The sequence below is a fragment of the Salvelinus alpinus genome, chromosome 7, assembly GCF_045679555.1.
Source record: "Salvelinus alpinus chromosome 7, SLU_Salpinus.1, whole genome shotgun sequence".
NCBI lineage: Eukaryota > Metazoa > Chordata > Actinopteri > Salmoniformes > Salmonidae > Salvelinus > Salvelinus alpinus.
The window spans coordinates 88,123,087-88,145,116 of NC_092092.1; the positions used below are offsets into that span (position 1 = coordinate 88,123,087).

The 22,030-nt window shown below is 52.6% G+C and overlaps 1 protein-coding gene across 5 annotated transcripts in view; it reads right to left on the reverse strand.

The window, feature by feature from the left end:
• Positions 1 to 1,150: 1,150 nt before the first annotated feature.
• The window catches only part of atrx (ATRX chromatin remodeler), a 71,977-nt gene continuing 51,097 nt past the window's right edge, over positions 1,151 to 22,030 (reverse strand). For all 5 annotated transcript variants that reach the window (XM_071412018.1, XM_071412019.1, XM_071412017.1 and 2 more), the window contains 7 exons: positions 20,376 to 20,553; positions 17,521 to 17,712; positions 11,354 to 11,503; positions 8,286 to 8,405; positions 7,040 to 7,135; positions 6,315 to 6,443; positions 1,151 to 6,118 (listed from right to left, as the gene is read on the reverse strand). In XM_071412018.1, coding sequence (XP_071268119.1) covers positions 5,888 to 6,118; positions 6,315 to 6,443; positions 7,040 to 7,135; positions 8,286 to 8,405; positions 11,354 to 11,503; positions 17,521 to 17,712; positions 20,376 to 20,553 — 1,096 coding nt within the window. In that variant the 3' untranslated portion in view covers positions 1,151 to 5,887. The remainder of the gene's footprint in view (positions 6,119 to 6,314; positions 6,444 to 7,039; positions 7,136 to 8,285; positions 8,406 to 11,353; positions 11,504 to 17,520; positions 17,713 to 20,375; positions 20,554 to 22,030) is intronic.

The following is a 22,030-nucleotide window of genomic DNA, read 5'->3' on the forward strand; positions in this document are numbered from 1 at the left end:
GCGGAGCGGTCACCTGGGTGTAGCAGCGGAGCGGTCACCTGGGTACTGTAGCGGAGCGGTCACCTGGGTGTAGCAGCGGAGCGGTCACCTGGGTACTGTAGCGGAGCGGTCACCTGGGTATAGTAGCGGAGCGGTCACCTGGGTATAACAGTGGAGCTGTACCCAGATGATCGCAGATGATTCCCTGCGGTGTAGTCAGTATTCCCGGTGGTGTAGTCAGTATTCCCGGTGGTGTAGTCAGTATTCCCGGTGGTGTAGTCAGTATTCCCTGCGGTGTAGTCAGTATTCCCGGTGGTGTAGTCAGTATTCCGGGTGGTGTAGTCAGTATTCCCTGCGGTGTAGTCAGTATTCCCTGCGGTGTAGTCAGTATTCCCGGTGGTGTAGTCAGTATTCCCTGCGGTGCAGTCAGTATTCCCTGCGGTGCAGTCAGTATTCCCTGCGGTGCAGTCAGTATTCCCTGCGGTATAGTCAGTACTCCCTGCGGTGCAGTCAGTATTCCCTGCGGTGTAGTCAGTATTCCCTGCGGTGCAGTCAGTATTCCCTGCGGTGCAGTCAGTATTCCCTGCGGTGCAGTCAGTATTCCCTGCGGTGCAGTCAGTATTCCCTGCGGTGTAGTTAGTATTCCCGGTGGTGTAGTCAGTATTCCCTGCGGTGTAATCAGTATTCCCTGCGGTGTAATCAGTATTCCCTGCGGTGTAGTCAGTATTCACTGCGGTGTAGTCAGTATTCCCGGTGGTGTAGTCAGTATTCCCTGCGGTGTAATCAGTATTCCCTGCGGTGTAATCAGTATTCCCTGCGGTGTAATCAGTATTCCCTGCGGTGTAGTCAGTATTCACTGCGGTGTAGTCAGTATTCACTGCGGTGTAGTCAGTATTCACTGCGGTGTAGTCAGTATTCCCTGCGGTGCAGTCAGTATTCCCTGCGGTGTAGTCAGTATTCCCGGTGGTGTAGTCAGTATTCCCTGCGGTGTAATCAGTATTCACTGCGGTGCAGTCAGTATTCCCTGCGGTGCAGTCAGTATTCCCTGCGGTGTAGTCAGTATTCCCTGCGGTGCAGTCAGTATTCCCTGCGGTGTAGTCAGTATTCCCGGTGGTGTAGTCAGTATTCCCTGCGGTGTAATCAATGAAAGAAAAACCACAAAAACAAAAGAGGTGGTAATCCTTTTGGTCACTTTATTAAATGTTATTTTAAATACTTTTCAAGATAGTAGCTGTTCAGATTAATCAATGAATGGCAACAAAAACAAGTTGGGGTATTTGCTAAACATGAGAAGAACATTCTTGGTAGAGTAGAGTGGGGGGGGGGGGGACAGGCTACATTTCAGAAATACACCTTATTGTGCAAACGGGGGAACTCCGTCTCAGGTCAGAGAGTCATCACTTCCTCCTCTTAACATCGACAACACTGACTTATTTAGGAACAGAAACATGTGCCTTAGTAGAGGACCGGTAGCCTGGGTGTCTACTATAGTAGAGAACCGGTAGCCTGGGTGTCTACTATAGTAGAGAACCGGTAGCCTGGGTGTCTATTATAGTAGAGAACCGGTAGCCTGGGTGTCTACTATAGTAGAGAACCGGTAGCCTGGGTGTCTACTATAGTAGAGAACCGGTAGCCTGGGTGTCTACTATAGTAGAGAACCGGTAGCCTGGGTGTCCACTATAGTAGAGAACCGGTAGCCTGGGTGTCTACTATAGTAGAGAACCGGTAGCCTGGGTGTCTACTATAGTAGAGAACCGGTAGCCTGGGTGTCTACTATAGTAGAGGACCGGTAGCCTGGGTGTCTACTATAGTAGAGGACAGGTAGCCTGGGTGTCTACTATAGTAGAGAACCGGTAGCCTGGGTGTCTACTATAGTAGAGAACCGGTAGCCTGGGTGTCTATTATAGTAGAGAACCGGTAGCCTGGGTGTCTACTATAGTAGAGAACCGGTAGCCTGGGTGTCTACTATAGTAGAGAACCGGTAGCCTGGGTGTCTACTATAGTAGAGAACCGGTAGCCTGGGTGTCCACTATAGTAGAGAACCGGTAGCCTGGGTGTCTACTATAGTAGAGAACCGGTAGCCTGGGTGTCTACTATAGTAGAGAACCGGTAGCCTGGGTGTCTACTATAGTAGAGAACCGGTAGCCTGGGTGTCCACTATAGTAGAGAACCGGTAGCCTGGGTGTCTACTATAGTAGAGGACCGGTAGCCTGGGTGTCTACTATAGTAGAGAACCGGTAGCCTGGGTGTCTACTATAGTAGAGGACAGGTAGCCTGGGTGTCTACTATAGTAGAGGACCGGTAGCCTGGGTGTCTACTATAGTAGAGAACCGGTAGCCTGGGTGTCTACTATAGTAGAGAACCGGTAGCCTGGGTGTCCACTATAGTAGAGAACCGGTAGCCTGGGTGTCTACTATAGTAGAGGACCGGTAGCCTGGGTGTCTACTATAGTAGAGAACCGGTAGCCTGGGTGTCTACTATAGTAGAGGACCGGTAGCCTGGGTGTCTACTATAGTAGAGGACCGGTAGCCTGGGTGTCTACTATAGTAGAGAACCGGTAGCCTGGGTGTCTACTATAGTAGAGAACCGGTAGCCTGGGTGTCTACTATAGTAGAGAACCGGTAGCCTGGGTGTCTACTATAGTAGAGAACCGGTAGCCTGGGTGTCTACTATAGTAGAGAACCGGTAGCCTGGGTGTCTACTATTGTAGAGGACAGGTAGCCTGGGTGTCTACTATAGTAGAGGACAGGTAACCTGGGTGTCTACTATAGTAGAGAACCGGTAGCCTGGGTGTCTACTATAGTAGAGAACCGGTAGCCTGGGTGTCTACTATAGTAGAGAACCGGTAGCCTGGGTGTCTACTATAGTAGAGAACCGGTAGCCTGGGGGTCTACTATAGTAGAGAACCGGTAGCCTGGGTGTCTACTATAGTAGAGGACAGGTAGCCTGGGTGTCTACTATAGTAGAGAACCGGTAGCCTGGGTGTCTACTATAGTAGAGAACCGGTAGCCTGGGTGTCTATTATAGTAGAGAACCGGTAGCCTGGGTGTCTACTATAGTAGAGAACCGGTAGCCTGGGTGTCTACTATAGTAGAGAACCGGTAGCCTGGGTGTCTACTATAGTAGAGGACCGGTAGCCTGGGTGTCTACTATAGTAGAGGACCGGTAGCCTGGGTGTCTACTATTGTAGAGAACCGGTAGCCTGGGTGAAGACCTAGGATAGGCCTGGGTCGTGTTCATTAAAGCAACGGACAAGTAAAAACAGCAGATGGGGCAAGTTCAGGTAAATCCCTCCGTGTTGGTCAGTTATCCTCCATGTGGTGCCTAAAGAACACAACCCTGTCCTCATAGCAGGTTAGGAGATCATTTTTCCCAACCTTAACCTCAGCCTTAACCTCAGTCTACGAAAAGTAATTTCAGTATCGAAGCGGTGTGAAGAGTGTTTCCCAGCTCATCAAACACGTCATCAATCACTGCTAGCCAAGCTAACCCAGGTCTGGTGCTGCTAGCCAAGCTAACCCAGGTCTGGTGCTGCTAGCCAAGCTAACCCAGGTCTGGTGCTGCTAGCCAAGCTAACCCAGGTCTGGTGCTGCTAGCCAAGCTAACCCAGGTCTGGTGCTGCTAGCCAAGCTAACCCAGGTCTGGTGCTGCTAGGCAAGCTAACCCAGGTCTGGTGCTGCTAGCCAAGCTAACCCAGGTCTGGTGCTGCTAGCCAAGCTAACCCAGGTCTGGTGCTGCTAGCCAAGCTAACCCAGGTCTGGTGCTGCTAACCCAGGTCTGGTGCTGCTAGCCAAGCTAACCCAGGTCGGTGCTGCTAGCCAAGCTAACCCAGGTCTGGTGCTGCTAGCCAAGCTAACCCAGGTCTGGTGCTGCTAGCCAAGCTAACCCAGGTCTGGTGCTGCTAGCCAGCTAACCCAGGTCTGGTGCTGCTAGCCAGCTAACCCAGGTCTGGTGCTGCTAGCCAAGCTAACCCAGGTCTGGATAAGGAATGGCTCACTGGAATCTCCAAAACATTTTGAAAGGATGCTGATTTAAAAGCTACACGGTGTCAAACGTCAGTCCTTTGTGGCTCAGTTGATCCTGGCACTTGCAATGTCAAGATGGTGAGTTTGATTCCCGCTGGGCCCACCCATAATGAAAAAAAAAGAGCTGGACATGACCTTGCTTGGTGAACCACGCCAACCTTTCCCCTCCTCTACCCAGTCCTCCACCAGGGATGGATTAGGATGCAACAAGCGGAACAGAAAGAAAACGATGAAGAGCACCCTGGGATATGGAGCTACGCGAGGCAACAACTTGACAACAAGAGCATGAGCTTTACAAAGAGAGAGAGAGAGTCCCGGGAAGTGAGTGAGGGGCGAGCGAGAGAGGGGGGGAGACAGTTTGTTTTAAACGACACAAGAGCATTCCATATTACTATTATAATAACCATGATCAGAGATAAACAGTCGACATATTAAGAGCTACAAGCAGATAGAAAATCATTCTCAAATCTCATTTACACAAAACTTTAGGAAATGGAAGGCCCTGCTAGCCTGCGTGTCTGCTAGCTAGCCTGCGTGTCTGCTAGCCAGCCTGCGTGTCTGCTAGCCAGCCTGCGTGTCTGCTAGCTAGCCTGCGTGTCTGCTAGCTAGCCTGCGTGTCTGCTAGCTAGCCTGCGTGTCTGCTAGCTAGCCTGCGTGTCTGCTAGCCAGCCTGCGTGTCTGCTAGCCAGCCTGCGTGTCTGCTAGCCAGCCTGCGTGTCTGCTAGCCAGCCTGCGTGTCTGCTAGCCAGCCTGCGTGTCTGCTAGCCAGCCTGCGTGTCTGCTAGCCAGCCTGCGTGTCTGCTAGCCAGCCTGCGTGTCTGCTAGCCAGCCTGCGTGTCTGCTAGCTAGCCTGCGTGTCTGCTAGCTAGCCTGCGTGTCTGCTAGCTAGCCTGCGTGTCTGCTAGCTAGCCTGCGTGTCTGCTAGCCAGCCTGCGTGTCTGCTAGCCAGCCTGCGTGTCTGCTAGCCAGCCTGCGTGTCTGCTAGCCAGCCTGCGTGTCTGCTAGCCAGCCTGCGTGTCTGCTAGCCAGCCTGCGTGTCTGCTAGCCAGCCTGCGTGTCTGCTAGCTAGCCTGCGTGTCTGCTAGCTAGCCTGCGTGTCTGCTAGCTAGCCTGCGTGTCTGCTAGCTAGCCTGCGTGTCTGCTAGCTAGCCTGCGTGTCTTGGTGGAGGGAGGGTTCTATAGGGGGATCCAATCTTGTAGCTGTTTAATATCCTAAAATAGTCCTGTCACCCGTTAGTCAGCACTATGGTCACCCTCTGGGGATTATTTAGACAGGCATTCATTAAAACTGTATCAAAAACACAACTTACAGAATAATCAATTACTTAAACAAACCCTCCTTTTAAGTGGAAAGAATAACGCAATGTTTTACGTTTTTCCTTTAAATACATGTGAACTATAGAAGAAACATGGGATAACATTAAGGCGGTATATACAGAATTTAAAATGAAATTGCTAAAACCCCTTCATATACAAGTCATTTAATTCCCTGCTCTCCTCCTTCAGGAGACAGGAGAGAGTGGTGAGGGGCTCCTTCTCTCTGGTGTCGTCCCTCCCCAGTGAAGAAGGGTTGTAAGTAGGCAGCGGCTACGTTCCCAGATCACACCCCTACATCCCCTACGTAGTGCACTACTTCTAACCAAAAACCCTAGGGCTCCCGGGCTCCATCTAGTGCACTACGTAGGAGACGGAGCAGCATTAGGGAGCAGCCTACTGAGACATCGAAGGGGGCAGTCTGGGTCACAAATGGAACCATATTCGCTACATTGGTCTAACGTTGCGCACTCAGCCAATATGGATAGTGGATAGTGCACTATGTAGGGGAAAGTGCACTATGTAGGGGATAGTGCACTATATAGGGCACGCCCTGGGTCCACCTCCCCTTACAGGTTGCCCTTGGAGGGGCCAGGGTTCTTGCCGCCCATGGAGGGGTGGGTGGGATGACCCTGTAGCGCCCCCAGCTGTTGGTACAACCCCAAGAGTTCCATCTGGCTCATCCCTCCAGCTCCCAGCATGCCGTTCATCTGGCTCATCAGCTGAGCCTGGTTGGCCATGGCGATCTGCTGCTCTCTCACCTTCCTGTTGGTGATCACCTTCTGAACGTACATCATCAGCTGTGAAGGGGAGGACGAGAGAGAAGGGGTTAGGACTTCTGAAGTTCCATCAGAGAGAGACAGATGAAGGGAGGGTAGAGGCACCTAGGTGGTGATCAGCCTGAACACTAGAAAAAGAAGCAGGAGAGATTAAGATGGCAGGTGGAAAGGAAACGTTTAAAGTTGTGTCGCGTCAGGTCAGAAGTTGTGATCTTACAGTCTGTTGCTTATTGAGGACGTCTCTGTAGACCGCTTCTCTATGTTTGAGCTCCATCTCTACACTGGCCTGTCTCCCCAGAGCCATGGCGTGGACCTGGGACTCCGTTAGGGCTGGGTTCTCCTTCCACTGGAGAAGAGAGGAGAGTGGGGAGGGGGAGAGGAGACTGGTCACAGCACGGACAACACACAGTCCTAACAAATCATTAAACATCTTCACACCTGAAGTCTTCAACACAGGTTCTTAGGGGGAGAATAGACAGCTGAAGTGATGGTGAGTAGGACTCCAGCAGCGATACAAAATATGACATTCCCTCCCTCCCTCCATCATCCCTCCCTCCCTCTCCATCCCTCTCTCTCCCTACCCCTCCATCCCTCTCTCTCCCTACCCCTCCCTCTCCCTCCATCCCTCCCTCCCCCCCCCCTCCCTCTCTCTCTCTCCCCCTCCCTCTCTCCATCCCTCCCTCACCCTCCCTCCCTCCCTCCCTCCCTCCCTCCCTCCCTCCCTCCCCCCCCCGCTCCCTCTCCCTACCCCTCCCTCTCCCTCCATCCCTCCCTCCCCCCCCCTCCCTCTCTCTCTCTCCCCCTCCCTCTCTCCATCCCTCCCTCACCCTCCCTCCCTCCCTCCCTCCCTCCCTCCCTCCCTCCCCCCCCCCCTCCCTCTCCCTACCCCTCCCTCTCTCTCTCTCCATCCCTCTCCCTCCCTCCCTCCCTCCCTCCACTCACCACTCTCCCGATGGTGTCCTCTAGAGATTCTCTGGGGAGGAACTTGAGAGAGTTGGTGGCCTCCATCACCTTTTGACGGCCCTGGTTGATCAACTCCTACAGACATAGGAAAGGGTGGACAAGTAACATTTCTACCCCAGCCTATCTCAAGGGATGCTGGGAAATCCACAATTAAAACCAGATCCAATGTAAACATCAAAACACACATTCCAGTGGTCCGGCCCTATTTAACCCTCTAAATATATAGAACCCCTACTTAGAGGACTGGGTTAACTACATAGAACCACTACATAGAGGACTGGGTTAACTACATAGAACCCCTACTTAGAGGACTGGGTTAACTACATAGAACCACTACTTAGAGGACTGGGTTAACTATATAGAACCACTACTTAGAGAACTGGGTTAACTACATAGAACCACTACTTAGAGGACTGGGTTAACTACATAGAACCACTACTTAGAGGACTGGGTTAACTATATAGAACCACTACTTAGAGGACTGGGTTAACTACATAGAACCCCTACTTAGAGGACTGGGTTAACTACATAGAACCACTACTTAGAGGACTGGGTTAACTATATAGAACCCCTACTTAGAGGACTGGGTTAACTACATAGAACCACTACTTAGAGAACTGGGTTAACTACATAGAACCACTACTTAGAGGACTGGGTTAACTACATAGAACCACTACATAGAGGACTGGGTTAACTATATAGAACCACTACTTAGAGGACTGGGTTAACTATATAGATGGGTTAACTACATAGAACCCCTACTTAGAGGACTGGGTTAACTACATAGAACCACTACTTGGAGGACTGGGTTAACTACATAGAACCCCTACTTAGAGGACTGGGTTAACTACATAGAACCACTACTTAGAGGACTGGGTTAACTACATAGAACCCCTACTTAGAGGACTGGGTTAACTACATAGAACCACTACTTAGAGGACTGGGTTAACTACATAGAACCACTACTTAGAGGACTGGGTTAACTACATAGAACCACTACTTAGAGAACTGGGTTAACTACATAGAACCACTACTTAGAGGACTGGGTTAACTACATAGAACCACTACTTAGAGGACTGGGTTAACTACATAGAACCCCTACTTAGAGGACTGGGTTAACTACATAGAACCACTACTTAGAGGACTGGGTTAACTATATCGTGTGTGACAGGGCAGTGTGTGTGTACGTGTGACAGGGCAGTGTGTGTGTATGTGTGTCAGGTACCTCCAGCTGGGGGTTGGACATAGAGGCCAGTGCGGCAACGTTGAAGGGGAAGTAGCTGTTAGCTCCTCCCATGTCCATCTGTCCTCCGTACGCTCCATGGTTCACACGCATAGACAGACCCTGGGACAGAGACAGAGAGTTATAGATACACGCAGAGACAGACCCTGGGACAGAGACCGACCCTGGGACAGAGACCGACCCTGGGACAGAGACAGACCCTGGGACAGAGACAGACCCTGGGACAGAGACAGACCCTGGGACAGAGACAGACCCTGGGACAGAGACAGACCCTGGGACAGAGACAGACCCTGGGACAGAGACAGACCCTGGGACAGAGACAGACCCTGGGACAGACCCTGGGACAGAGCGAGAGAGCGACCGGTCGACGCCAGACGACGTGGGGCCCGGGGGCAACGTATGCCGAGTCCGTACGGGAGTTGCAGAGTGACCGTGTTAAATCAGGAAGTGTATAAGGGATGGTGTTTCCACTGCGACTATTAAAACCCAAAACCAGAAACTGTGGAAAGATGGCAGAATTCGCACAAAACTGAAAGGGCGAACCACCGCGTTTAACCCTGGCAAGGTGACTGGTTGTTGAACACAGTGTAGTTATTCCCTCCGTAATCAAACAGGAGAAACATCAGTACAGAGACGCAATTCAACGGCTCAGACACGAGACGTATTGTGGCAGGGACTTCAGACAATCACGGATGACAAAGGGGAAACCGGCCACGTCGCGGACTCCGACGTCTTGCTACCGGGCACGCTGGACACCTTCTTCGCCTGCTTTGAGGATAACAAGGTGCCACCGACGCGGCCAGCTCCCGAGGACTGTGGGCTCTCGTCCTCCGTGGTCGACGTGAGTAAGACATTTAAACGTGTTTACCCTCGCAAGGCTGCCGGCCCAGACGGCGTCCCTAGCCGCGTCCTCAGAGCATGCGCAGACCAGCTGGCTGGTGTGTTTACGGACATATTCAATCTTCCTTCCTGTCCCAGTCTGCTGTCCCCACATGCTTCAAGATGTCCACCATTGTTCCTGTTCCCAAGAAAGCTAAGGTAACTGAACTAAATGACTATCGCCCCATAGCACTCACTTCTGTCATCATGAAGTGCTTTGAGAGACTAGTCAAGGAGCCTATCACCTCCACCCTACCTGTCACCCTAGACCCACTCTAATTTGCATACTGCCCCAATAGATCAACAGACGACGCAATCGTCATCACACTGCACACTGCCCTAACCCATCTTTATAATAGGAATACCTATGTAAGAATGCTGTTCATTGACTACAGCTGAGCATTCAACACCATAGTACCCTCCAAACTCATCATTAAGCTTGAGTCCCTGGGTCTCAACCCCGCCCTGTGCAACTGGGTCCTGGACTTCCTGATGGGCCGCCCCCCCCAGGTGGTAAAGGTAGGAAACAACATCTCCACCCCACTGATCCTCAACACAGGGGCCCGACAAGGGTGCGTGCTCAGCCCCCTCCTGTACTCCTTGTTCACCCATGATTTCGCCCATGACCCACTCACCTCCAACTCAAATCATCAAGTTTGCAGACGACACAACAGTAGTAGGCCTGATTACCAACAATGACGAGAGTCTACAGGGAGGAGGTGAGGAACTTGGCGTGGTGTCAGGAAAATAACCTCCTCCTTCAAAGTCAACAACACAAAAGGAGCTGATCATGGACTCAGGAGACAGCAGAGGGAGCACGCCCCTATCCACATCGACGGGACCGCAGTGGGAGCACGCCCCTATCCACATCGACGGGACCGCAGTGGGAGGAGCACGCCCCTATCCACATCGACGGGACCGCAGTGGGAGGAGCACGCCCCTATCCACATCGACGGGACCGCAGTGGGAGCACGCCCCTATCCACATCGACGGGACCGCAGTGGGAGCACGCCCCTATCCACATCGACGGGACCGCAGTGGGAGCACGCCCCTATCCACATCGACGGGACCGCAGTGGGAGCACGCCCCTATCCACATCGACGGGACCGCAGTGGGAGGAGCACGCCCCTATCCACATCGACGGGACCGCAGTGGGAGGAGCACGCCCCTATCCACATCGACGGGACCGCAGTGGGAGGAGCACGCCCCTATCCACATCGACGGGACCGCAGTGGGAGGAGCACGCCCCTATCCACATCGACGGGACCGCAGTGGGAGGAGCACGCCCCTATCCACATCGACGGGACCGCAGTGGGAGCACGCCCCTATCCACATCGACGGGACCGCAGTGGGAGGAGCACGCCCCTATCCACATCGACGGGACCGCAGTGGGAGGAGCACGCCCCTATCCACATCGACGGGACCGCAGTGGGAGGAGCACGCCCCTATCCACATCGACGGGACCGCAGTGGGAGGAGCACGCCCCTATCCACATCGACGGGACCGCAGTGGGAGGAGCACGCCCCTATCCACATCGACGGGAGCGCAGTGGGAGCACGCCCCTATCCACGGGACCGCAGTGGGAGCACGCCCCTATCCACATCGACGGGACCGCAGTGGGAGCACGCCCCTATCCACAGGGACCGCAGTGGGAGCACGCCCCTATCCACATCGACGGGACCGCAGTGGGAGCACGCCCCTATCCACATCGACGGGACCGCAGTGGGAGCACGCCCCTATCCACATCGACGGGACCGCAGTGGGAGCACGCCCCTATCCACATCGACGGGACCGCAGAGGGAGCACGCCCCTATCCACATCGACGGGACCGCAGTGGGAGCACGCCCCTATCCACATCGACGGGACCGCAGTGGGAGGAGCACGCCCCTATCCACATCGACGGGACCGCAGAGGGAGCACGCCCCTATCCACATCGACGGGACCGCAGAGGGAGCACGCCCCTATCCACATCGACGGGACCGCAGAGGGAGCACGCCCCTATCCACATCCACGGGACCGCAGTGGGAGCACGCCCCTATCCACATCCACGGGACCGCAGTGGGAGCACGCCCCTATCCACATCCACGGGACCGCAGTGGGAGCACGCCCCTATCCACATCGACGGTGCCGCAGTGGAGGTTAAAAGCTTCAAGGTCTGACTGTGTATGTACCTTTTTCTCCGCCTCGTACTCGGCCCAGGCTGCTTTGCGGTCCTCTTCGCTGAGAGCCTCCTCTTCCTTGTGATCCAGCAGGGAGTCGTGTTCATGATAGCCCACAATCTGCTCCTTATTGCTGTGGAGCAGCTCAGCTAGGAAGGGGTCCTACAGGAGAGAAGTTACAGCACGGTTAGGTTAAGGTCAGGTTAAGGTTAGGGAGTCATGTTCATGATAGCCCACAATCTGTCCCTTATTGCTGTGGTCCTACAGAAGAGATGGAGCAGTCAGCTAGGACACACACACACACACACACACACACACACACACACACACACACACACACACACAATGAAACCACAACCCCAGCTCTTTTTTTTTTTTTTTTACACCAATCAAAACCCTAAAAGTGGGAAAAATAAAATCTGTTAATATAATCAGAGATGACAAATAAAATCCAACAGCTGGTCTGAGTGTTCTCCAGAGTGGAACAGCAGACAGCTGGAGGGGGGTGGGGGGGGGGGTCAGAAGTGGACATGTTCAGGGGCGTTCATGAGACTCTTCGGTTTCCGTGGCAACACTGTTATTGAAAACAATACCTGAGTAAAAACGACAAGCTCCAGTCACACAGACATGATTTAAATCTCCCAGACAGTAGAGCCCGGCCCGTCAGTCCCGTACAGCTCCAGTCAGACAGTAGAGCCCGGCCCGTCAGTCCCGTACAGCTGCAGTCAGACAGTAGAGCCCGGCCCGTCAGTCCCGTACAGCTGCAGTCAGACAGTAGAGCCCGGCCCGTCAGTCCCGTGACAGCTGCAGTCAGACAGTAGAGCCCGGCCCGTCAGTCCCGTACAGCTCCAGTCAGACAGTAGAGCCCGGCCCGTCAGTCCCGTACAGCTCCAGTCAGACAGTAGAGCCCGGCCCGTCAGTCCCGTACAGCTCCAGTCAGACAGTAGAGCCCGGCCCGTCAGTCCCGTACAGCTCCAGTCAGACAGTAGAGCCCGGCCCGTCAGTCCCGTACAGCTCCAGTCAGACAGTAGAGCCCGGCCCGTCAGTCCCATACAGCCCCAGTCAGACAGTAGAGCCCGGGCCGTCAGTCCCGTACAGCTCCAGTCAGACAGTAGAGCCCGGCCCGTCAGTCCCGTACAGCTCCAGTCAGACAGTAGAGCCCGGCCCGTCAGTCCCGTACAGCCCCAGTCAGACAGTAGAGCCCGGCCCGTCAGTCCCGTACAGCTCCAGTCAGACAGTAGAGCCTGGCCCGTCAGTCCCGTACAGCTCCAGTCAGACAGTAGAGCCCGGCCCGTCAGTCCCGTACAGCTCCAGTCAGACAGTAGAGCCCGGCCCGTCAGTCCCGTACAGCTCCAGTCAGACAGTAGAGCCTGGCCCGTCAGTCCCGTACAGCTCCAGTCAGACAGTAGAGCCCGGCCCGTCAGTCCCGTACAGCTCCAGTTAGACAGTAGAGCCCGGCCCGTCAGTCCCAGTCAGACAGTAGAGCCCGGCCCGTCAGTCCCGTACAGCTCCAGTTAGACAGTAGAGCCCGGCCCGTCAGTCCCGTACAGCAGCTAAATACTATTATATCACCTGCTGAGAGCTGGGAACACACCTGGGCCTGCAGGGCCCCTTATGTAACTGCCTCTTTCTGTGTGTGTGTGTGTGTGTTGGGGCTTCTCCTGTGTCCGGGGTTAGTGGGGCCCATGGCTGCTCCCTCTGTCAAGAGGAAACAAGCTGCTTCCTTGGCCCAAAGGGCTCTGGTCAAAAGAAGTGCCCTAAATAGTGAATAGGGTGCCATTTGGGACACATGCAATGAGAATCTTAAAGAGAGGGATGGAGTAATGACACCATCAGGTAGACAAGAAAAACTACTCGGGGGGCGAGGAGGAGAAGTGAGGGCGAGGAGAAGAGAGGGCGAGGAGAAGAGAGGGTGAGGAGAAGAGAGGGTGAGGAGAAGAGAGGGTGAGGAGAAGAGAGGGTGAGGAGAAGAGAGGGCGAGGAGAAGTGAGGGCGAGGAGAAGAGGGCGAGGAGGAGAGAGGGTGAGGAGAAGTGAGGGCGAGGAGAAGAGAGGGCGAGGAGGAGAGAGGGTGAGGAGAAGAGAGGGTGAGGAGAAGAGAGGGTGAGGAGAAGAGAGGGTGAGGAGAAGAGAGGGTGAGGAGAAGAGAGGGCGAGGAGGAGAGAGGGTGAGGAGAAGAGAGGGTGAGGAGAAGAGAGGGTGAGGAGAAGAGAGGGTGAGGAGAAGAGAGGGTGAGGAGAAGAGAGGGTGAGGGGAGAGGTAGCTCATTTGTTGTAAAACAGGTTGTGTGTTGTTAGTGTCTTTGATCCTGGACACCTCACTACAAAACCACAGAGATGATAGCTGTACTAAACAGGACACTTCTCTGTGTGGAAACAGGGTCAAGTCTTCAGCAGCATCGAGTCTGACAGGTTGGGAGACTCATCTGACTCATCCCTGATCATTACAGCAGGAGGTAATGCCTTCCATAGTACTGCAGCTGTACCAGAACCCAGCAGAACTAACAGCTGTACCCGAACCCAGCAGAACTAACAGCTGTACCCGAACCCAGCAGAACTAACAGCTGTACCCGAACCCAGCAGAACTAACAGCTGTACCAGAACCCAGCAGAACTAACAGCTGTACCCGAACCCAGCAGAACTAACAGCTGTACCCGAACCCAGCAGAACTAACAGCTGTACCTGAACCCAGCAGAACTAACAGCTGTACCAGAACCCAGCAGAACTAACAGCTGTACCAGAACCCAGCAGAACTAACAGCTGTACCCGAACCCAGCAGAACTAACAGCTGTACCAGAACCCAGCAGAACTAACAGCTGTACCAGAACCCAGCAGAACTAACAGCTGTACCAGAACACAGCAGAACTAACAGCTGCACCTGAACCCAGCAGAACTAACAGCTGCACCAGAACCCAGCAGAACTAACAGCTGCACCAGAACCCAGCAGAACTAACAGCTGTACCAGAACCCAGCAGAACTAACAGCTGTACCCGAACCCAGCAGAACTAACAGCTGTACCAGAACCCAGCAGAACTAACAGCTGTACCCGAACCCAGCAGAACTAACAGCTGTACCAGAACCCAGCAGAACTAACAGCTGTACCAGAACCCAGCAGAACTAACAGCTGTACCTGAACCCAGCAGAACTAACAGCTGTACCTGAACCCAGCAGAACTAACAGCTGTACCAGAACCTAGCAGAACTAACAGCTGTACCAGAACCCAGCAGAACTAACAGCTGTACTAGTCTCTGGCCAGAACAGAGCCGGTCATCTGGTTTAAGAGGCCGTCAGCTACACATCTTTAAGAGGGCAGTAAAACCCTGTCATATAAACATCACTGGGTTTAGTTGGCTAGTTAAACATCAATACACATCTCACTCTCTCCTCTCCAACCAACACTTCCATCTCTCCTCTCCGACAGACTCATCCATCTCTCCTCTCCGACAGACTCATCCATCTCTCCTCTCCGACAGACTCATCCATCTCTCCTCTCCGACAGACTCATCCATCTCTCCGACAGACTCATCCATCTCTCCGACAGACTCATCCATCTCTCCGACAGACTCATCCATCTCTCCTTTCCAACAGACTCATCCATCTCTCCTTTCCAACAGACTCATCCATCTCTCCGACAGATTCATCCATCTCTCCTCTCCGACAGACTCATCCATCTCTCCTCTCCAACAGACTCATCCATCTCTCCTCTCCAACAGATTCATCCATCTCTCCTCTCCAACAGACTCATCCATCTCTCCAACAGACTCATCCATCTCTCCAAAAGATTCATCCATCTCTCCAATAGATTCATCCATCTCTCCTCTCCAACAGATTCATCCATCTCTCCAACAGACTCATCCATCTCTCCAACAGACTCATCCATCTCTCCAACAGACTCATCCATCTCTCCAACAGACTCATCCATCTCTCCTCTCCAACAGACTCATCCATCTCTCCTCTCCAACAGACTCATCCATCTCTCCTCTCCAACAGACTCATCCATCTCTCCTCTCCAACAGACTCATCCATCTCTCCTCTCCAACAGACTCATCCATCTCTCCTCTCCAACAGACTCATCCATCTCTCCTCTCCAACAGACTCATCCATCTCTCCTCTCCAACAGACTCATCCATCTCTCCTCTCCAACAGACTCATCCATCTCTCCTCTCCAACAGACTCATCCATCTCTCCAACAGACTCATCCATCTCTCCTCTCCAACAGACTCATCCATCTCTCCTCTCCAACAGACTCATCCATCTCTCCAACAGACTCATCCATCTCTCCTCTCCAATAGACTCATCCATCTCTCCTCTCCAACAGACTCATCCATCTCTCCTCTCCAATAGACTCATCCATCTCTCCTCTCCAATAGACTCATCCATCTCTCCTCTCCAATAGACTCATCCATCTCTCCTCTCCAATAGACTCATCCATCTCTCCTCTCCAATAGACTCATCCATCTCTCCTCTCCAACAGACTCATCCATCTCTCCTCTCCAACAGACTCATCCATCTCTCCTCTCCAACAGACTCATCCATCTCTCCTCTCCAACAGACTCATCCATCTCTCCTCTCCAACAGACTCATCCATCTCTCCTCTCCAACAGACTCATCCATCTCTCCTCTCCAACAGACTCATCCATCTCTCCAACAGACTCATCCATCTCTCCTCTCCAATAGACTCATCCATCTCTCCTCTCCAACAGACTCATCCATCTCTCCTCTCCAATAGACTCATCCATCTCTCCTCTCCAATAGACTCATCCATCTCTCCTCTCCAATAGACTCATCCATCTCTCCTCTCCAATAGACTCATCCATCTCTCCTCTCCAATAGACTCATCCATCTCTCCTCTCCAATAGACTCATCCATCTCTCCTCTCCAATAGACTCATCCATCTCTCCTCTCCAATAGACTCATCCATCTCTCCTCTCCAATAGACTCATCCATCTCTCCTCTCCAATAGACTCATCCATCTCTCCTCTCCAATAGACTCATCCATCTCTCCTCTCCAACAGACTCATCCATCTCTCCTCTCCAATAGACTCATCCATCTCTCCTCTCCAACAGATTCATCCATCTCTCCTCTCCAACAGACTCATCCATCTCTCCTCTCCAATAGACTCATCCATCTCTCCTCTCCAACAGATTCATCCATCTCTCCAATAGACTCATCCATCTCTCCAATAGACTCATCCATCTCTCCAATAGACTCATCCATCTCTCCAATAGACTCATCCATCTCTCCTCTCCAACAGACTCATCCATCTCTCCAACAGACTCATCCGTCTCTCCAACAGACTCATCCGTCTCTCCAACAGACTCATCCATCTCTCCTCTCCAACAGACTCATCCATCTCTCCAACAGACTCATCCATCTCTCCAACAGACTCATCCATCTCTCCAACAGACTCATCCATCTCTCCAACAGACTCATCCATCTCTCCAACAGACTCATCCATCTACTTGGTAAAAGGCAGTAAACAGAGTAATGACGGTGCAGCTGTGCTGTTAGATAGCCTCTCTAAAGGCTGTGCTGAGATCATTAAACGGCAGGGGGGGGGCTCAGGGGCCAAACCAGCCTGTCACACAGCACCTGCACCCATGGGAGGAAATAATGGAACGAGAGAGAGAGAGCTGGAGGGGGGACGCAGGCCGGACAGACCGAGGGAGGGGTAAACAACAGGGTTTATGACAGCCCTAAAGTTCAAAGGCAGCTGGCTGCACACTAACCTGTTATACACACACACACACACACACACACTAATGTATTCCAGCGTTCATATGCACGGAGGGAGCAGGTTAACAGAGAGCATCTTGGCATTTAAAGGTTATTTGGTTCATCGTTGTTCCAGTGAAGGATATTGCGGTGTGTCTATAATGAGAGGGTTTAAACACAGTAACGAGGGTTGGACCCGTTCCTCTGCAGGGGCTCAGTGAGCAGGGGGCCAGCATGTTCCCTCCACTACACCATTTCTGAGAGCATGCACACACAAAATCATGATTTGTCCAAATAAGCAGTGACAATTGTTCCTCGTTATTAGTCACATCCCATCGTTATTACCGTAGTCACATCCCATAGTCCATGAACAGAAGTTACACACATCTATGTTACCGACGCCTGTCCAAGAGGGATTATACCCCCCCAGCCATCCCATCCAGCCATCCCATCCAGCCTCGGTACCTTTGGCAGCATAGGAGTGGTCCTCTTGCTCTTCTTGCCAGTGGGATCATCCAGAAGGTCAGGTTCAAAGGCGTAGAGCTCGGTCAGCTCATTCATGGTGAAATGTCTCTCGATCTGCTGTTGATCCACCACTCGGAAGGACAGAGACTGTTTAGCCACCTGCCGGTCATAGATCTTCTCTTCCATAGTACCCTGAGAGGAGAAGAGGACAGGTTTATATCTATAGTACCCTGAGAGGAGGACAGGTTTATATCTATAGTACCCTGAGAGGAGAAGAGGACAGGTTTATATCTATAGTACCCTGAGAGGAGAAGAGGACAGGTTTATATCTATAGTACCCTGAGAGGAGAAGAGGACAGGTTTATATCTATAGTACCCTGAGAGGAGAAGAGGACAGGTTTATATCTATAGTACCCTGAGAGGAGAAGAGGACAGGTTTATATCTATAGTACCCTGAGAGGAGGAGGCAGGTTTATATCTATAGTACCCTGAGAGGGAGGACAGGTTTATATCTATAGTACCCTGAGAGGAGAAGAGGACAGGTTTATATCTATAGTACCCTGAGAGGAGAAGAGGACAGGTTTATATCTATAGTACCCTGAGAGGAGAAGAGGACAGGTTTATATCTATAGTACCCTGAGAGGAGAAGAGGACAGGTTTATATCTATAGTACCCTGAGAGGAGAAGAGGACAGGTTTATATCTATAGTACCCTGAGAGGAGAAGAGGACAGGTTTATATCTATAGTACCCTGAGAGGAGAAGAGGACAGGTTTATATCTATAGTACCCTGAGAGGAGAAGAGGACAGGTTTATATCCATAGTACCCTGAGAGGAGAAGAGGACAGGTTTATATCCATAGTACCCTGAGAGGAGAAGAGGACAGGTTTATATCTATAGTACCCTGAGAGGAGAAGAGGACAGGTTTATATCTATAGTACCCTGAGAGGAGAAGAGGACAGGTTTATATCTATAGTACCCTGAGAGGAGAAGAGGACAGGTTTATATCCATAGTACCCTGAGAGGAGAAGAGGACAGGTTTATATCTATAGTACCCTGAGAGGAGAAGAGGACAGGTTTATATCTATAGTACCCTGAGAGGAGAAGAGGACAGGTTTATATCTATAGTACCCTGAGAGGAGAAGAGGACAGGTTTATATCTATAGTACCCTGAGAGGAGAAGAGGACAGGTTTATATCTATAGTACCCTGAGAGGAGAAGAGGACAGGTTTATATCTATAGTACCCTGAGAGGAGAAGAGGACAGGTTTATATCTATAGTACCCTGAGAGGAGAAGAGGACAGGTTTATATCTATAGTACCCTGAGAGGAGAAGAGGACAGGTTTATATCCATAGTACCCTGAGAGAAGAGGACAGGTTTATATCTATAGTACCCTGAGAGTAGAAGAGGACAGGTTTATATCTATAGTACCCTGAGAGGAGAAGAGGACAGGTTTATATCTATAGTACCCTGAGAGTAGAAGAGGACAGGTTTATATCTATAGTACCCTGAGAGGAGAAGAGGACAGGTCAGAGGACAGGTTTATATCCATAGTACCCTGAGAGGAGAAGAGGACAGGTTTATATCTATAGTACCCTGAGAGGAGAAGAGGACAGGTTTATATCTATAGTACCCTGAGAGGAGAAGAGGACAGGTTTATATCTATAGTACCCTGAGAGGAGAAGAGGACAGGTTTATATCTATAGTACCCTGAGAGGAGAAGAGGACAGGTTTATATCTATAGTACCCTGAGAGGAGAAGAGGACAGGTTTATATCTATAGTACCCTGAGAGGAGAAGAGGACAGGTTTATATCTATAGTACCCTGAGAGGAGAAGAGGACAGGTTTATATCTATAGTACCCTGAGAGGAGAAGAGGACAGGTTTATATCTATAGTACCCTGAGAGGAGAAGAGGACAGGTTTATATCTATAGTACCCTGAGAGGAGAAGAGGACAGGTTTATATCTATAGTACCCTGAGAGGAGAAGAGGACAGGTTTATATCTATAGTACCCTGAGAGGAGAAGAGGACAGGTCAGAGGACAGGTTTATATCTATAGTACCCTGAGAGGAGAAGAGGACAGGTTTATATCTATAGTACCCTGAGAGGAGAAGAGGACAGGTTTATATCTATAGTACCCTGAGAGGAGAAGAGGACAGGTCAGAGGACAGGTTTCTAACTGTCCAGCTAAACACGCCACTACGTCACTAACTGTCCAGCTAAACACGCCACTACGTCACTACCTGTCCAGCTACACGCCACTACGTCACTACCTGTCCAGCTAAACACGCCACGACGTCACTACCTGTCCAGCTAAACACGCCACTACGTCACTACCTGTCCAGCTAAACACGCCACTACGTCACTAACTGTCCAGCTAAACACGCCACTACGTCACTACCTGTCCAGCTAAACACGCCACTACGTCACTACCTGTCCAGCTAAACACGCCACGACGTCACTACCTGTCCAGCTAAACACGCCACTACGTCACTACCTGTCCAGCTAAACACGCCACTACGTCACTAACTGTCCAGCTAAACACGCCACTACGTCACTACCTGTCCAGCTAAACACGCCACGACGTCACTACCTGTCCAGCTAAACACGCCACTACGTCACTACCTGTCCAGCTAAACACGCCACTACGTCACTACCTGTCCAGCTAAACACGCCACTACGTCACTACCTGTCCAGCTAAACACGCCACTACATCACTACCTGTCCAGCTACAATACACATTTTCATACTATGGAGTTCCTACTTTGTTGTCCTGGATATTGTCTGAACTCTGCTGGGTATTACGTGACTGGCTGGCTGGCTGACTGACTGAATTGATCACCTGGGCTGGTTACCTGAGCAAGGAATCGGTAGACGTAGCAGGTTTTGAGCTGTCCGAAGCGGTAGAGCCTGAAGATACTCTGGATGTCGTACGACGGGTTCCAGGACGCGTCAAAGATGATGACCCGGTTAGCTCCTATCAGGTTGATGCCCAGAGAACCAGCCCTGGTCGAGATCAGGAACAACCGACCTCTATAGAGGGAGAGTTAGAGGGAGAGTTAGAGGGAGAGTTAGAGGGAGAGTTAGAGGGAGAGTTAGAGGGAGAGTTAGAGGGAGAGTTAGAGGGAGAGTTAGAGGGAGAGTTAGAGGGAGAGTTAGAGGGAGAGTTAGAGGGAGAGTTAGAGGGAGAGTTAGAGGGAGAGTTAGAGGGAGAGTTAGAGGGGCGATGGAACATGTCTAAGCTCCAATATCAAGGTACAGGACTACCAAAGTTACGTGATATCAGGGTCTGGGGGGGTTTCAATTAAAAACTACTTTGACTGTAAAAGTTTAGTGGAGAGCGGGGCGTAGCAGAGGTGTGGAGAGCGGGGCGTAGTACAGGTGTGGAGAGCGGGGGCGTAGTAGAGGTGTGGAGAGCGGGGCGTAGTAGAGGTGTGGAGAGCGGGGCGTAGCAGAGGTGTGGAGAGCGGGGGCGTAGTAGAGGTGTGGAGAGCGGGGCGTAGCAGAGGTGAGGAGAGCGGGGCGTAGTACAGGTGTGGAGAGCGGGGGCGTAGTAGAGGTGTGGAGAGCAGGGCGTAGTAGAGGTGTGGAGAGCGGGGCGTAGCAGAGGTGTGGAGAGCGGGGCGTAGCAGAGGTGTGGAGAGCGGGGCGTAGCAGAGGTGAGGAGAGCGGGGCGTAGCAGAGGTGAGGAGAGCGGGGCGTAGCAGAGGTGTGGAGAGCGGGGCGTAGCAGAGGTGAGGAGAGCGGGGCGTAGCAGAGGTGAGGAGAGCGGGGCGTAGCAGAGGTGAGGAGAGCGGGGCGTAGCAGAGGTGTGGAGAGCGGGGCGTAGCAGAGGTGTGGAGAGCGGGGCGTAGCAGAGGTGTGGAGAGCGGGGCGTAGCAGAGGTGAGGAGAGCGGGGCGTAGCAGAGGTGAGGAGAGCGGGGCGTAGCAGAGGTGAGGAGAGCGGGGCGTAGCACAGGTGTGGAGAGCGGGGCGTAGCAGAGGTGTGGAGAGCGGGGCGTAGCAGAGGTGTGGAGAGCGGGGCGTAGCAGAGGTGTGGAGAGCGGGGCGTAGCAGAGGTGTGGAGAGCGGGGCGTAGCAGAGGTGTGGAGAGCGGGGCGTAGCAGAGGTGTGGAGAGCGGGGCGTAGCAGAGGTGTGGAGAGCGGGGCGTAGCAGAGGTGTGGAGAGCGGGGCGTAGCAGAGGTGTGGAGAGCGGGGCGTAGCAAAAGTGTGGAGAGCGGGGCGTAGCAGAGGTGTGGAGAGCGGGGCGTAGCAGAGGTGAGGAGAGCGGGGCGTAGTAGAGGTGAGGAGAGCAGGGCGTAGTAGAGGTGTGGAGAGCGGGGCGTAGTAGAGGTGTGGAGAGCGGGGCGTAGTAGAGGTGTGGAGAGCGGGGCGTAGTAGAGGTGAGGAGAGCGGGGCGTAGTAGAGGTGTGGAGAGCGGGGCGTAGCAGAGGTGAGGAGAGCGGGGCGTAGCAGAGGTGAGGAGAGCGGGGCGTAGTAGAGGTGTGGAGAGCGGGCGTAGCAGAGGT